The 15522-nt window shown below is 33.3% G+C and overlaps 1 protein-coding gene across 9 annotated transcripts in view; it reads right to left on the bottom strand.

Moving 5' to 3' along the window:
• The window catches only part of ADGRL3 (adhesion G protein-coupled receptor L3), a 905707-nt gene that overhangs the window by 485719 nt on the left and 404466 nt on the right, over positions 1–15522 (bottom strand). For all 9 annotated transcript variants that reach the window (XM_051964507.1, XM_051964499.1, XM_051964500.1 and 6 more), the window contains exon 4: positions 6379–6592. In XM_051964507.1, coding sequence (XP_051820467.1) covers positions 6379–6592 — 214 coding nt within the window. The remainder of the gene's footprint in view (positions 1–6378; positions 6593–15522) is intronic.

Raw genomic sequence — 15522 nt, 5'->3', positions numbered from 1 at the left:
GTGATATTTAAAATGCCTTTCCAATTAATGATATAGTACTGTATAAGAGGACCAATGCCTTTGTACCCCCTCTAAAATGAGATGCCAGGAAGTTGTCCAGATTTATACAGTAAATGTCAATGATTTTTTTTTAAACTGCCAACAGAACATGGCATTCCACTGATAAAAGTACTTCTGGCAGCAGTCATGATGATCTAAAAATGGATCCATTTTTTTTTTTAAGAAACAGTGTCATTGGTTGTTGAATTAAAGTCATTGACCTTTTAGTTCTCTGCATTATAAGTTGCCATCTTAAAAATCCTCCTATGGAATTTATCTTATCCTGAAATTAACATATTAGGTTTCAGCTTTTCATTGGCTCTCTATTAATCATTTCAACATTTTAATTTAATGAACCTTTATATGTTACATAAAAATCTGCTTATGGTGAAGAGCCAAAAGTAGAAACTATAGAAAGGATAGATTTAATAATATTTTTAAAAGCTGGAGAATAGCTTAATAAAGTACTATTCAGTTAATATTTATTCAGCACTTGATGACCCGACTCTTTATCCTCTAGGCATTTGGTACTGTTATACAAATGGTGTAGACATTTCTCCAGATATAACCTCATGAGTTTTGGAACTTGCTATTTCTGCTTTGTTATTGAACTTTCTTTTGTGTTTTCTTCCTGAAATTTGAGTGTAAACTCAAGAAAAGGGCGGTTTTCCTTTGTCTATTTTAGAATCTCTATATTTCTAAATCTATCTCTAGCAATTAGCAAGGTGCTTGGCACACAGCAAATTAATAATTTAATCATTCAATAAAACAACTTAATTAAATAATAAACAATAATTTAATCTGTATAGTAGTAAGACCCTCTTATTCCTGTCCTCTTCCAGTTTAAGATTTAGAGAGGAAGAAAAGACAAATGGGAAATAATAGAGTGATTAAATAATGAACTGCAGTGTAGCATGTGACAAGAATCTTGCATATATCGAATGTGAAATGTCTCTGTGACATCCCCATGGAGATATCTAGCAGGCAGGTGGAGATATAGAGCCGGAGCAGAAGAGAACAGTGACTAGATTACATAACTTTCTATAGATAAGATAATTGAACTTATTGAAGCTGTTAAAACCATTAGGAGAGAAAATATAAAGATATAAGAGACCCAGCAAAGAGGCTAGTATACCTAATCATAGGGAATAGGACATGGAGAATAATTCTGCAAAGGATTTAAAAGAATTCAAAATAGGAATTTATAAACTTTTTACATAAATCCACCTTCTTTGTTGCGCTTATTTCTGTTGAGTACTACTACTTCTTTGTTACTCAAATTTATAACCTCCACTTTAATCTCACACATTACCACTTCTTCCAGTGGTTATCGAGTCTTGAAAATACTACTTCTCAACATTTCTTATACTTGTCTTCTGTTGATATTACATGAAATCTCTATTGATCTTTATACAGTCCCTCTTCCCTTGGTTGCTAATTATGTTGAATGCCAAGTGATCTTCCTAAAACATAGGACTGGCCATGTCACTATCTTGCTCAAGAATCTTTAAATACTTCTCTTCCCCTTGTTTGACACTAAAAGTCTTTTACAGATTGGATACTGGCTGATTATAAGTTGCTTCTTTTGAAATTGCTTTGTAAGTGTTTTGTATATATCCTACATTTACTTATATGGCCAATCTCTTAGTAGAAAGAAAACTTATTAAAAAAGAGATGGACCAATGTCTAGGATGGGGTAGGTGCTTAATAAATCTGTGTTCTTGATTAAAAGATTGATCAATTAAGTAGGAATAATGGTGTCCCAGCAGGAGAAGATCTCCAAAAGGAGATGCACTGAGAAAATATCACTTAATTTTGTAGTGCAGCTATCTTTTGATGTAACCTTGAAGTAATTTCAATAATTTGGTATTGACAGAAGGTAGATTGCAAAGAGCAGAGGAATGACTAATTGGGAGGGGACAAATAGGTAATGAGTACAGGTAGCTTTTTCTAGAAGTTGACTGTTATAGAACACTATCTTGAATAGATTGTAGGATCAAATGAAGATTTTTGTTTGTTTTAATTTGTTTGATTTTAAAAGGATCAGAGGTATCTCAGCATGTTTGAAAACAACAGGTAAGTAGTTACAGGTAAGTACGGAAAGGTTGAGAATTAGAGTGAAAAAAGACTGAAAGGGAAAATTCACCAAGGAAATGGAAAAAATGGAAACAAGAGCACAATAAGCAGCAAGATTAATATTGGCAAAGAGAGGGATCACTACGTTCTCTAAGATTAGAACAAAGGAAGACAAAATGGTGATGGGTGGAAAATGTTCAAGTATGGAATTAGAGGAAAGAGAGAGCCAGTGATATATGACTTAAGTTTTTTCTTTTGTTTTGTTTTGGTTTTTAGTGAATTATGAAGTAAGGTTCTCTTCTGAGATAAAGGGGGTTGTGTAGGTGGATTGAGCTTGGAAAAAATGGTTTAGAATAGCTTCTGACAAACTCAAAAGAGAATCAACAGGGAAGGATAGCATTATCAATCAGATGATGCTATATAAAAAAAATCTTTAGTGCAGTCATTCTCTAAGGTTATATGATTTCCTACAGTGGCATTCAATATCATGTGTGCAAAACCAGAGAAGGAAGAAGAGTTGTGATTTAGAAAGAGATTAGCCATGAAAGAGCAACAGCAAGGGATTCAAGAATAAGGTATAGAGTATGAAGGAAATGGTTAAATTAAAGGGTCAAGCTCTTGAGGGAGCTAAATAAAACTGGCACAGAAATACTGACCTGGAAATTTCAAGAGGAACAGAATCACTAGAGGCTGTTGTGAGAAACAAAAAAGAGATATAGGAGAGGTGAAACATAGGTAGATATGGATGGAATGGAAGAATGATCAGAAATATTTCAAAGTTATGGGTCATAGAAGTGAGATAATTTTAGGTGGCATTGAAATAAAGAGAATACACACCCAGTGAGATGAAGATGGAGGAAGGAAAAGACCACTGGAAGTGCAGAAGTGGGTGAACTTGGAAATAAGAGTATTTGGAGAGATAAAGTTAGCGAGTTCATGGGGAAAAATGATAAAGCCTTTCTAATTCATCCAAAGGAATATGCACAACTTTATATAGAAAGAGAGGGAATTTTATTGCTTAAAATATAAAAGCAAAATAAAGGGGTTGTACACAGGTAATAAAACAGCTATGAAGGCTGTGGGAGTGGATAACCATGGCCTTGTCTCCTTAAATTACCTTTTGTGCTTGCTAAAATTCAATTATTTTCTAAACCAGAATTTGGGGAATATCTGGCCTTTAAAAAAAAAAAAGAGAGAGAGAGTCATTATCTCTTCCCAGAATAAATGCTCAAAAAGAAAAGACAATCTTCTCTCAAGTACACACTGCTTGGTATTTCTTATCTAAATATGGTAGCTATGACTAAAGGTCTGATACCATTACTATATATGGGAAAAGTTTTCTAAATGACTGACATATCATTTTGAAGAGAGGAAGTCCAGAAGATATTAGCAAAGAGACTGTTAGAGAATACATCATCATGAGAACAAAAGGAAGCAGCAGGGCAACACTAACATGTTGCCTTGACATTTAATAAGGTGAACTATCATTTCTGGGACTTAGTCTGATGTCTTCCATTATACTGATGGAAGGGAATTAAAGGGATTAAAGAGAAAATCTGCACTTTGGTAGAGACTTAGAAGCTATGGTTTTGTGTGGATGAAGACTCATAGATTATCATAAATCTAGGGTTTCTCATGTGTGAGAATGAGTCCCCCTATATGAGGATCAAATAAGAAAATAGTCAAAAATAGTACTTAGCACAGTGCCAGTCACAGAATAAGTACTACTTCCCACATCAATGATAACTTAAAGTAAAGCCATAAGCCAGAGAAATGCCATAGTGTAGTGAAAAGAGCAGAGGATTTCAAGTTAGAAATGGCTCTAACATTTGCTATTCTTATGATCTAAAGCAAAGGAATTCATCTCTTTAGTTCTAAGATTTCTCATCTGTTTAAAAAAAATAAAGGAAAAAAATTAGACTATCTCTAACTCTATCCCTAATGTTCTTTCTAGCTTGATTAATGATGATTTAAAGCCACTCTCAGTGCTTCCTTATGAGAAGGGTATTTTTGTTAGTATTGCTATTGTGGTTTATGATAACCATCCAGATTTCCTGATATTCGAAAGTGTTCATTACTGAATATAATTTATTTTTTAAGTTCAAAAAACTGAAACGCAGCAGCTCTTTTGGTAATATATTTTATAAAAATGTTTTCATTGTTGCTTCACAAGTTAACCATATCTTAGAACTAAGTTATCTTAAAACTCTACTAAGCATTCTCATTTTCCCCCAGAACTTTCCCAGAGAGAGTAAAAACCACTTCAACTGAAGTGGTTCTTGCCTTTCTCAAGGTTTACAGGACCCAAATAACATTTCTCCTTCAATAAGGTCAAAGGTGTTCAATTTGGATATTCAGGGATATAACATCAACATTATTCTGTCACTTTTTTCTATGAATGACCAGTTTTATCAGGAAATTACTCATCATGGTCCTTAAAAAAAGATGGTACTGTCTAACAGGAACACCCATGGAACACCTGAAGAATCAATGAATCAATAGGCATTTATTAAGCATTTATTAGGTGTAGTCTAAGCTCTAGGGATGCAAAGGAGAGTGAAAACAGTTTTTTTTTTTACCATCACAGAGATTATTTATCAGAAAGGTATAGAAAATTTGACTATTCAGGCTTGCTATTTGTGTACAGATTAAACATGCCTGCAATGGTTCCAGAGTCCATTTTAACAGGCCTTGAAAGAAGAATTTACATTGGAAATCATTGAGTATCTCAGCAAGAAAATTAAAATAATCCCACTGACAGTCAAAAAGAAAATTCCAAAGGACTAGCAAATGTTATATTGCCACTTTAAAAAGTACCCATCTTAAGTACCAACCCATTTGCAATACAGATGGCACATGTGCATTTCCCCCACTACATTACCCCACACACATGCACACATATGCACGGAAGAAAAAAATGAACAACAAAAAAGCCAGAAGGAAAGAAAATGAAGTTATGCTGAATTGCTTAACTTAGAACACTGAGAATAATAAATATCATTCTGATTCACATTCCTCATTAGCTATGGCAATGACTGCTGAGCAACCATTACAATATCTAGCTGCAATGGAATGACTACAATTATTTTAGTTCTAAGCCCATAGTTTCAATTAAGTTAAACATGTAGAAACAAAGAATAAAAAATGAAGAAGAAAAGGATACAAAAAAGTACCATTGTAATATAACATATTACACAAAATATAAACTGGCAATTTCCTCTTACTTAATATCATTAATAATGGACTTCAGTTGTCAGAATAAAAAAAAAGGCTGTCTGCATGGTGAAATTAACCAAGACAGGTCATTTCAGAATAACATCCATTTTACTTTCATCATAGAGAATCTGGCCCATCATAATTTCTATTACTGATATTGATTTAAAGTCATTAAAACTATCTACAGAATTGATCTTATTACTCAGCTACTAATCAAATATTCAATAATTAGAAATCATAAAAGACAAATCAGTAAAGATCAAGGAGAAAGAATTGGAGTTAGTAAGACTAAAAGATGAGAAATAAAAGATAATTGTAAGATTCTTTTTACACATGTTATTTTAAGAAATACAAGAAAAAGTTCTTAACTGGAGCTTCTATAAAGTTAAAAAATTAAGATAAATTAATATTTAAACTCCATTATATACATTGGCTAAACTTTAATCAACTGGAATTCACTTTTTGTGTCAGGACTCAGAAACTATGATAGTTGTAAACGAATGTCTTAAGTGAGAGGATTGGTACTCTAGAACAAATTTCTAGATTTGCCTGGATTTGCCAAGGATATTTAAGAATAATAATGAAACAAAATGTTCTATTAAAGCAATCAATTCAAAATAAACATTTGGATGTTTCTTTGTTAACACTTAGTTCTAAACAGTACAAGAAATTTATAACATACAAGTACAAATTGATTTAACACACAAGCTAAAAGTAACTGCAATATGCAAAAAAATACTATGTAGTAATATAAGGCATGCTAATTTTCATGAAATATGGAAATCCTTATTTGCATTTTCTTTTTGTAAAGGTAAAAAAATATTCATTTAAATAACAAAGGATTTATATATTCTATGATTCCCCTCTTTAAAAAATTATAAATTATATTTTTTGAGGATTAGTAGGGGGAAATAAACAAAATGTATTCTCTTCTTTTTCAACAGCAATATGCAAAATGACTAGTTATTTTGGATCATCAGTAAGTTGCAAGTATACATGTAGAACTTTTTTTTAAGCCATAAGGGGGGAAAAAGTTATGTATCATACCTTTGAGACATAATCTTATAGGCATCTGGCAGATAACACCGGATATTCTCCATCTGAGCAGGATCAGAGTCACAGATTTTATCATCAGTCCTACCATAGTTGGCACTTTCAATCATGATAACATCTGTTCCAGGACATCGAAGTTCTATTGGATAGCTTTCACATGATAGTTCCCTTCGGACCACAGCCATCGGAATTGGAGCACGACTGAAAGCTAGGGAAAGAAGGGGGGGGGGAAGTTCTTTTTAGTATCTAAAGGAAAAAAAAAACAGTTCTTTCTCTCCAAGTATTGGAAAAAACTATATTTGAAAAGCTTTGAGTAAATTTTTAATCTTATGGCAAAGTAGTATCTTAATATAAACTCTACTTTCATTGAGTTAAAATACATCTATATTAAAAATATTGTCTATTTACTGAGCTCAAAGGGTTTTTAGTTGAGTTTTTTGTTATCATTTTATTAGCTCTCTATGTTTGAGTTGTCCATTTTTCATTATTCATGGGCATCCATTCAGTTTCCAGTTCTTGCCACTACAAAAAGGGCCTCCACAAACATTTTTGCACATATGGGTCCCTTCCATCTTTTATTATCTCTTTGTGATACTGACCCAGTAGAGACAATGAGGGATCAAAGGGTGTGAAAACTTTGAGAGCCCTTTGGGCATAGCTTCAAATTGTTTTCCAGAATGTTTAGATAAGTTCACAATTCCACCAATGACTTATTAGTGTCCCAGTTCTCCCAGATCCCCTACAACATTCATCATTATCTTTTCTGATCATCTTAACCAGACAGTTGTGTAGTGGTACCTTCAGAGTTGTTTTAATTTGCATTTCTCTATCAGTAGTAATTTAGAGCATTTTTTTTTTGCATGACTAGAAATAGTTTTAATTTCTTCATCAGAAAATTTTCTGTTCAAATCCTTTGACTAATTATCAATTGGAGAATTTGAGTCAATTCTCTAAATATTTTAGAAATGAGGCCTTTATTAAAATCCTTGGATGTAAAAAAAAATAATTCCCTGGTTTATTGTTTCTCTTCTAATTTTGTCTGGGTTTTGTTTGTACAAAGACTTTTAACTTAATATAACGAAATTATCCATTTTGCATCCCATAGTTCTTCTCTGGACACAAATTCTTTCCTTCTTCACAGATCTGAAAGGTAGGCTATTCCTTGTTCTTCTAATTTGCTTATAGTATCATTCTTTATGTCTAAATTATGAACCCATTTCAACCTTATCTTAGTGTAGGATATTTTAGGTATGGATCAATGCAAAGTTTATGCCACACTAATTTCCAATTTTCCCAGCAATTTTTGTCAGATAGTGAGTTCTTATTCCAGAAGCTGTTGTCTTTGAGTTTTAGATTATTATAATCATTGACTAATGTGTCTTGTGAATCTAACCTATTCCACTGAATGACTATACTCTTGCTTAACCAGGACCAAATAGTTTTGATTGCCACTGTTTTATAATATAGTTTTACGTCTGGTACAGCTAGGCTGCCTTCATTTGCATGTTTTCATTAATTCAGAAGTTTGGGATTTTTAAAGGAATGGTTCAATTTGTAATTCTTTTACTTTGTTTAATTTTGGGCCCTCTTACCTTATTGTAGATTGATAGAATTTATTCAAGGTATATTGATGGATCATCTTAATCCATTAGAATGCATATCATAGACTGAAAAATAGTCATTTTTTATTCAATTGTTTTTTTCCTATGTGGAGAACTAAGATGAACTCCTCTGAGTATGTATTGATTTAGAAGATGTTGAAACATTGCAGGATTTGGTGCAACTAGAACAATACTATCCATAAATGGGTATATTTTGAAGGACCTCATCATGCATAAGGAATCTTTCCTCCATTTGAACTTTGCTATACATTCTCCATTACTAAGGCAAGCAACATCAATAAGCAAATATTTCTCTATTTTATGTTTTATTCAATATTAATTATCTGATAATCATACAACCAAGTTATTGTTATATTTCTGAGGGAATAAAGTATGATTGTGAACCAAGAAAAAGGGTATTTTGTTGGAAAAGATCACAAAATGATGTTCTGCTATTTGAATCAAATGCTCTTTAAAAACAAGTGAGATTTCACTGAAATTTACTACCTGGGCGAACAGGTAAAATCCATCAAACAACTGGGTGATGACATAACCAATTTGGGCAAAATGGGGGCCTCAGTTCTGGCATGATGGAAGATCTTTTTTGACAAGCACAACCCTGGAGACAGTGACAAGTGCTAAGCCACACCTGGCTTCCCCCACACCTGGGAACTATGGGTGTGACTCCTACTGTCTTTCAGTGCAAGCATATTTTGGTTATTTGACATTTTCATAATCTGTACCAAAAAACTGCCATCATTTACTTCCCAATAAAGTCATTTGGTACTGATGGGGAAAAACTGAGTACATTGGGATCTTGTATTCTCTACATCTTTCAATCAATTGTAAAATGTAAAAATATAATAAAATATATAAAATATAAATAAGTATATTTTTTGTCATTAAAATATTTATTAAATTCTATATTTCCTCTATACCATCAAACCCTAATTTAGTGGGACTGTTTCATAACAGTAACTGATTTCAGAAGTATTCAAACAAAAATCCATATAATATCAACAAAACACAGGACTCATGATGTTCAAAGCAGCAATAGTTTTGTCTTATCCCCTTTAGTATAATGGATTTTTCCATGACTTAAATGTATTTAGACAAAACCAACCCAGTACTCCAGCATTTCACATAAATTCAGGTGTTTTCTCATTGAAGAATGAGATATTATAACGTTGCTGTTAAAATTTCCAATTCCTTATAAATAAAATATCATATATCCCCCAATTACCAATGATTATATCTAAACTTTTTTTTTCAAATGGCTATCATAAAGGATTCTTAATCAGGAGTGATCCTGCTGGAACAACTTTATCCCAATTATTTGATAAGTATTATTTTCATTTCATTGGTATTTGTTACAGTAGCTCATGTTAAAAGTTTCTCAAGTCAGATGAAGACAGAGTACTAAAATTGTGTTTAAGAAAATTGGAATCTAAACCAGTTCTATACCGAGGAGCTGTGTTACCCCATAAAATAGCATCTACAAGATGAAAACAATAATAGTCCTTAATCAGAAGGTACTAAAGGTACAGGTAAAAGTTATTTACAGGTAAAATAATTGCTTTTTTATTTTTTAAGCAAAATAAAACTTTTATTACATATTTGTTAATTCTATACATAAATTTTGATCATTTGTAACAAGTCACATGTTTAAAAATAAATGGAAAGCTAGTTGATGTCACAGATTGGGCTCTGGACCTAAAGTCAGAAAGGCTCCTTTTTCTGAATTTAAATCCAAACTCAGTCACTGGCTATGTGATTCTGGGCAAGTCACTTAAGCCTGTTTGCCTCAGTTCCTCATCTGTAAAAAGAACTGCAGAAGGAAATGTCAAACCACACTAGAATTTCTTCACAGAAAACCTCCAATAGGTGTCACAAAGAATTGAACATTATTGGAAAAATGACTAAACAACTGAATGACATAAAATAATATGGAAAAATTATCTTTTTAAAAGTGTCCAAAAATAAATCATATTGTTATCTCTAGCTGAAGGAAATGCCATTTTATATGCTTATATTATTTTTACAATATGTGATTTCTTATCTGGATTCAGGAATACTATCTATGTGATCAATCTGGCAAATATTTGCCTCAATTTTTATTGTGACATTATTATTTTGGGTCTATAAAACAAATTATAGTAGTTTGTTGCCATTAATGTGAATTTTTCCAGTTTTCATTCAATATGTAGATTTTAAAAATTTATAATGTATTATTTGGACTAGGTTCTCCTATGAAATTTTTCAATACCTCTACATAGAATCATTATACAAGAGCCAAGTGTCCAGAAAAGACTAAATACCAACAATAAAGCTTAATTTAGCCATGACTATTTTCTAAAACTTTTGAATTATGTTTCACATTTTAATGTAGCAGTTCAAAGCAAAGACTTTTTAAAAGTGCAAAATGGTATACCTAATGGTCCTAAAAAGGAGGTACCATGGCATAGTAGTCAGAGGTCCACCTTTAGAGTCAGGGAGAGGTAGATTCAGGTCTTAGATATCTGACTTATATTATCTGTACAGACATGGGCAAGATACTTAATTCCTCACAGTCTCAGGAAATGTTGACTAAGCCTTATTTTAACTCATACTTCTCTATACTGATAAAATTCTAGCCCATTCTCATTCTTCCCACACCTCAAAAAAATCCTTATAAAAAAGTCTCAAGTCTTTTGAATCATATATAAAGAAAGCCATCTAGTCTTTTCTAAGAATAGAGTCTGACTAAAAGTCTTCTCAACTTCCTCCTCCAATTTTCCACATTTTTAAGTCACTTGAAAAATCACCTACTATATCCTCTTTCCCTCCTGCCACAGAGGAAGGACATTCACTTTTTTTCATGTTCTTGCCCATAATTTTATTTCTTCCATCTCTTGCAGGATTTGAATTCAAAAGGCATTCTCCTTCTCTCTCAAGCATAATCTTCAACCTCTTGAGCTTTCCAATGTTTTCTTCCCATCCACCAATACCTTAACAATACCACTTGGGAGTGAAGTCTCCCGGCTATGTTGTTCTAGTAGATTCAAATGCTACTACATCTCTTGTGAAATAGACTTTCTTTTGTGATAGAACTAATGTCTCTACCAATGTTTCTGCACAGCACTACCGCTCCTTCCCTCCTGTGGTATGGATTAATTTTCCCTAAAATGGAGACAAAATTATTACAGGATTCAATTAGCCCCTATTAACCCAACACAGCTTCTTCCCCTTACCCACACTCTCATAGGTTAGACCTGTGACATAAATTAGTTTGCTTGTTTTTTTCCCTAAAAGGAGACAAGTGGCCCCTGAGATCTGATTGAATTTAGCTTTCCTGATGTAGCCTTATGGTCATCTCAAGGCAGAAAAAGGTTTTCACATGAAGTCTGAGCCCTGCAATTTGGTAGATTTCTGAAGATCACTCAGATCATCCTATCCTTCATCATATCTTGTCTGATAGAAAATGTGTTCAATATGAAGATGACAGATAATCTGTACAGGGAAACTGAGGACCATGCTATCCTTATTGCATATCCTTGCCATGTCAGGCAATTTAAATTTCCTTTTTACTAATTCTTCAGTGACTTGCAAGTGCCTTATTTTATCTCAATGTTGAACTTGAACTAAGAGAATATTGTCGTTAGAACAGAATCCAACCCTCTCTTTACCACTTTTTTTGGAAAGTCTAGATTCAATACTGCTACTTCCTCACCATTAATTCAACAAACTCTGAGCAAATATTTAGTAAGTAGTATCATGTGCTGAGTAGTGTTCTAGACACAGGGGAAAGAAATCACATTTAAGACATAGTCCTGGCTCTCTTGGAATTTTTAATTTAATACTCTCTATACAATTTTGTCTAATTTTCTATCCAATACTTTGGAATAAAACTTTTCTTTCTACTCTTACTAAAACTATTCTCTTCAAGGTCAACAATAATCATCGAATAAGAGTCCAAAATGAATTAAGTCACTACCAGACCAAATTTTCTTTGACTCCACTGGGATATATGACTGGATAGTTTCTGTCTCTATGATTTCCCATATTCTCAGACATTCTTCCTCCATCTCTAATTATGACTCTGGTCACCAATTATTCCTCCCAACTCCTTTGGGTTGCTTAATGTTGGCTACTTGTACAATACTGAAAATAATTATCAACTAACAGCAATATACCATCAGCTTTTTTGATATGGAAAGGAAATAATACGAACCCCTTACATTCGGCTTCATCTACAATAGAATTCTCAAGAAAGTGGGCTTCACTCACTTGGCTAGATTAAGGAGGTAATTTCTATTGTTAATAGGGTTGGAGTCCTTTGGTTTAATACTGACTTTTCCTTTGAAAACTGGGAATAAACATTACACTTGGATCTCACATGTAGAATAAAATTAGACACAAATGAAAGTGTTATGGCTTTTAGTCTTAAGCAAAGGGTAAAAAACATCCCCAAATAGACAGTAGATAAGGATCACTTAAAGTTTTACTTTCATCTCTCCTGAATTCCAGAGCAGCAAAAATAAGACTACTGTTCCTTTCTGTGATCGAAGAATAATGGAGAAGAGTAGTGATGGAGGGGTATTAAGGAATCCCCACTCTTGGTCAAGGTAGCCATAAGCGATGTTTTTTACTTTTCTTTTAGGCCCTTTCTGGTAGGCAGAAGAATAATCAATGTCTGTTAAGTGTACATCCTCTTTGTTCCACAAGTTGGGAAATCTGCATTATCTCACATCATATCAAGGCCCAAAAAGATCCAGAAAAGTTAAAATTCTATACTATTTAAAGTTGTGTTTGTGTCAATATGTATGTAATTTTATTCTATCTCTAATATTTCTTGACATATATTAGTAATTTATAGAATTCACTTTGATGTTTTTGTATTATTATATGTATTATGATGTCTTTAATAGACCCCAGTTTGTCACAAATACTGTTTTCCATTGCAAGAAAGATATTAAATTCAACTGGTAAACAGAAATCTAAGATGTGATTGTAGGATATCTGATAAAGAATCAAGATCAAAATGGTAGTTTATACCTAATTTTTCACAACAAAGCTTTATTCTTTACCCTACTCGATTCTCTCTCTATACTCATGCCCTTGGTGATTTCATTCATTTTTTACAAAGCTAACTATCTCCTCTATCGAGAAGACTCCAAAATCTTTACCTCTAATCCTAGAAAATCCCAAGAACCCCTCACAGATTTTAGATCTTTATTTGGATTTATCTTGGGTATCCTTAGCTCAACATTTAACAATGGTTTTTCATCTCCTCAAACTATATTTTCTCCTAACTTCATTATGTCAGTCAGTAGCAAAACCTTTCACTTCATCTTCCCTGTTTCTCCTTCTCTCACCACTTAAACCAAATTAGTTAGCAAGTTATAACTCTGTGATTATATCCTTATACACAGCTATGTTGATCTTTTCCAAATAATTAGTCAGGCAGATCAATCATAACACAAATTAATTCAGCAAAAACAAACAAAAACAAATTCAGCTGTCAAAGCATTTGTTTTATTTAATGGTCATTGTGTTTAAGTAATGTAATGAGTCAGTGAAGTCTAAACAGTGTTTGTATAGATGATGCTTTAATTGGGGGACACACTTTTCAAAAACAGACATACAAAGAAATCATACAACTGCAAGTTTAACTAAAATTATTTCCATCTATAAAGTAAAAGCCACTAACTTATTATAGTCTTGAAAGTGATGGTAGAGGAGGAAAGAAAAGGTTGCCTTAATTCTAATAAGACTTAAGGAGAACATAAGTTAAGATAACCATTGATGAACATTTTTTCATGGATAGTCCTTTCTGGAGGAATGGAAACTTCTTAAAGATTTTCTGTTATAATAAAGAGAAAAGGGGATGGTGTTCTAAAGAGACTTAGATACACAGGGATCCCATTGTCGTGTGTGTGTGTGTGTGTGTGTGTGTGTGTGTGTGTGTGTGTATTGTAATTAGGAGTAGAAGAAAACATGAATAATATAACTGATATATAAAACAGCACTGGGATGGCTAAGTAACAATTGTTAGCATTAGGGGAACTCAGAAAGAGCTAAAACTGGCAATCAAGCTAAGGACAAGAGATATTTTGTCACTGTTTAATTTTATCTGTATTCCTTGAAAAAATGGATAAAAATGAGATCATACAGATGCATGAAATGGACCAATCTCAGATGAACTATATGCTATGATTGTTAACTAACTGGAGATGCAAATGCTGAGCCACCATCATTTTTTTTTTAAATTTCATATCATTTATTTATTTATTTTTAGTGAGGCAACTGGGGTTATGTGATTTGTCCAGAGTCACACAGGGTCACACAAGTATTAAGTATGTAAAGTCATATTTGAACTCAGATCTTTCTGACTTTGGGCTGGTGTTCTATCCACTGTGCCATCTAGCTGCCCCTCCATAATTAATTTTTGAATCATAAGAAATGGAAGAAGGACCACAGAAAATCGAATTTGTGATATAAAAAGAGTGGTAGGGGTATAGAGTATGCAAACTAAAGATAAATAAGTTTCATTTCAATATCTGGAAAACTTCTGTGGGGTATCATTAACGGGTCAGATAATGAACATCTAGAAAATAAAGCAAAAATGGGACCAAAATGGCAGAATAGAACAAAGAAGTACCAGTGAGTTCCCCATCCCATCCTGGCACCAACCAACTTTCCTAAACAATTTCAGCAAATGCATCAGATTGAATCTGATGGGCAAATCTAAGAAAAAAGTTAGTATATTATTTTTTCAGTGTGGGTTGCATATGGAAATAGAGACATTTGGAGATGGAGTCTGGCCAGGAATGTACTGAGTGGGGAATACTCCAGTCCCCAGGCTGTGGATGATGATAAGATGCAGAGGATGCACTTATAGACCCACACAGTACCATCAGTGCCAACTGGCAGCCTTGTTGCTCATCAACCAGTCTGGGTCTTAGTTTCAGGGAAAAATAAAGAAGGGATTTCTGCTTGGGGTGGTGGTCCACAGATGCTGACCTTGAGCAATGATGTACTAAGAAAGGAGGAAGTTCAGAAGCAAAAAACAGTGTTATGTGGCTCAGACTCTATGAATATAACATTAAAATCTCATTTCCAGCTTCTATTCCAGTCTAAATGAACAGTAAACAGGACAACAATCCCAGACCAAAGAGGAGCTTCCCGTTTTGTTGCTCTCATTGCATAGAGCTTCCCAGTTGGTTAATAGCCACTAAGTCAACTAGGAATCTAATATTATTTCAGCAAAAATAACCCAGGTCAATAATTTGCAGAACTCGGAGCAGGAGTCAGCAATCAGACTTTGTCTTGCATCAAACTATTCTGAGAGTTCAGAAAGCTTACAGGTCCCCAGCCTGAACTATCTCTGAGATTATGGAGCAACACATCACTCAATGTCCCAGTACTAATCAGTATGACAGCTATAACCTGTTTTGTTTAAAATGTGATCTGATTAGCCCTTTTTTTTAGGACAATCTTGTGGCTTCCCATGGTATCCCCCACATTTGTGTCAGATTTAAAACTGATATCCAATTGT

The sequence above is a fragment of the Antechinus flavipes genome, chromosome 6, assembly GCF_016432865.1.
Source record: "Antechinus flavipes isolate AdamAnt ecotype Samford, QLD, Australia chromosome 6, AdamAnt_v2, whole genome shotgun sequence".
Classification (NCBI taxonomy): domain Eukaryota; kingdom Metazoa; phylum Chordata; class Mammalia; order Dasyuromorphia; family Dasyuridae; genus Antechinus; species Antechinus flavipes.
The sequence above is the reverse complement of the archived record's forward strand: the minus strand, read 5'-3'. Positions and strand labels throughout refer to the sequence as shown.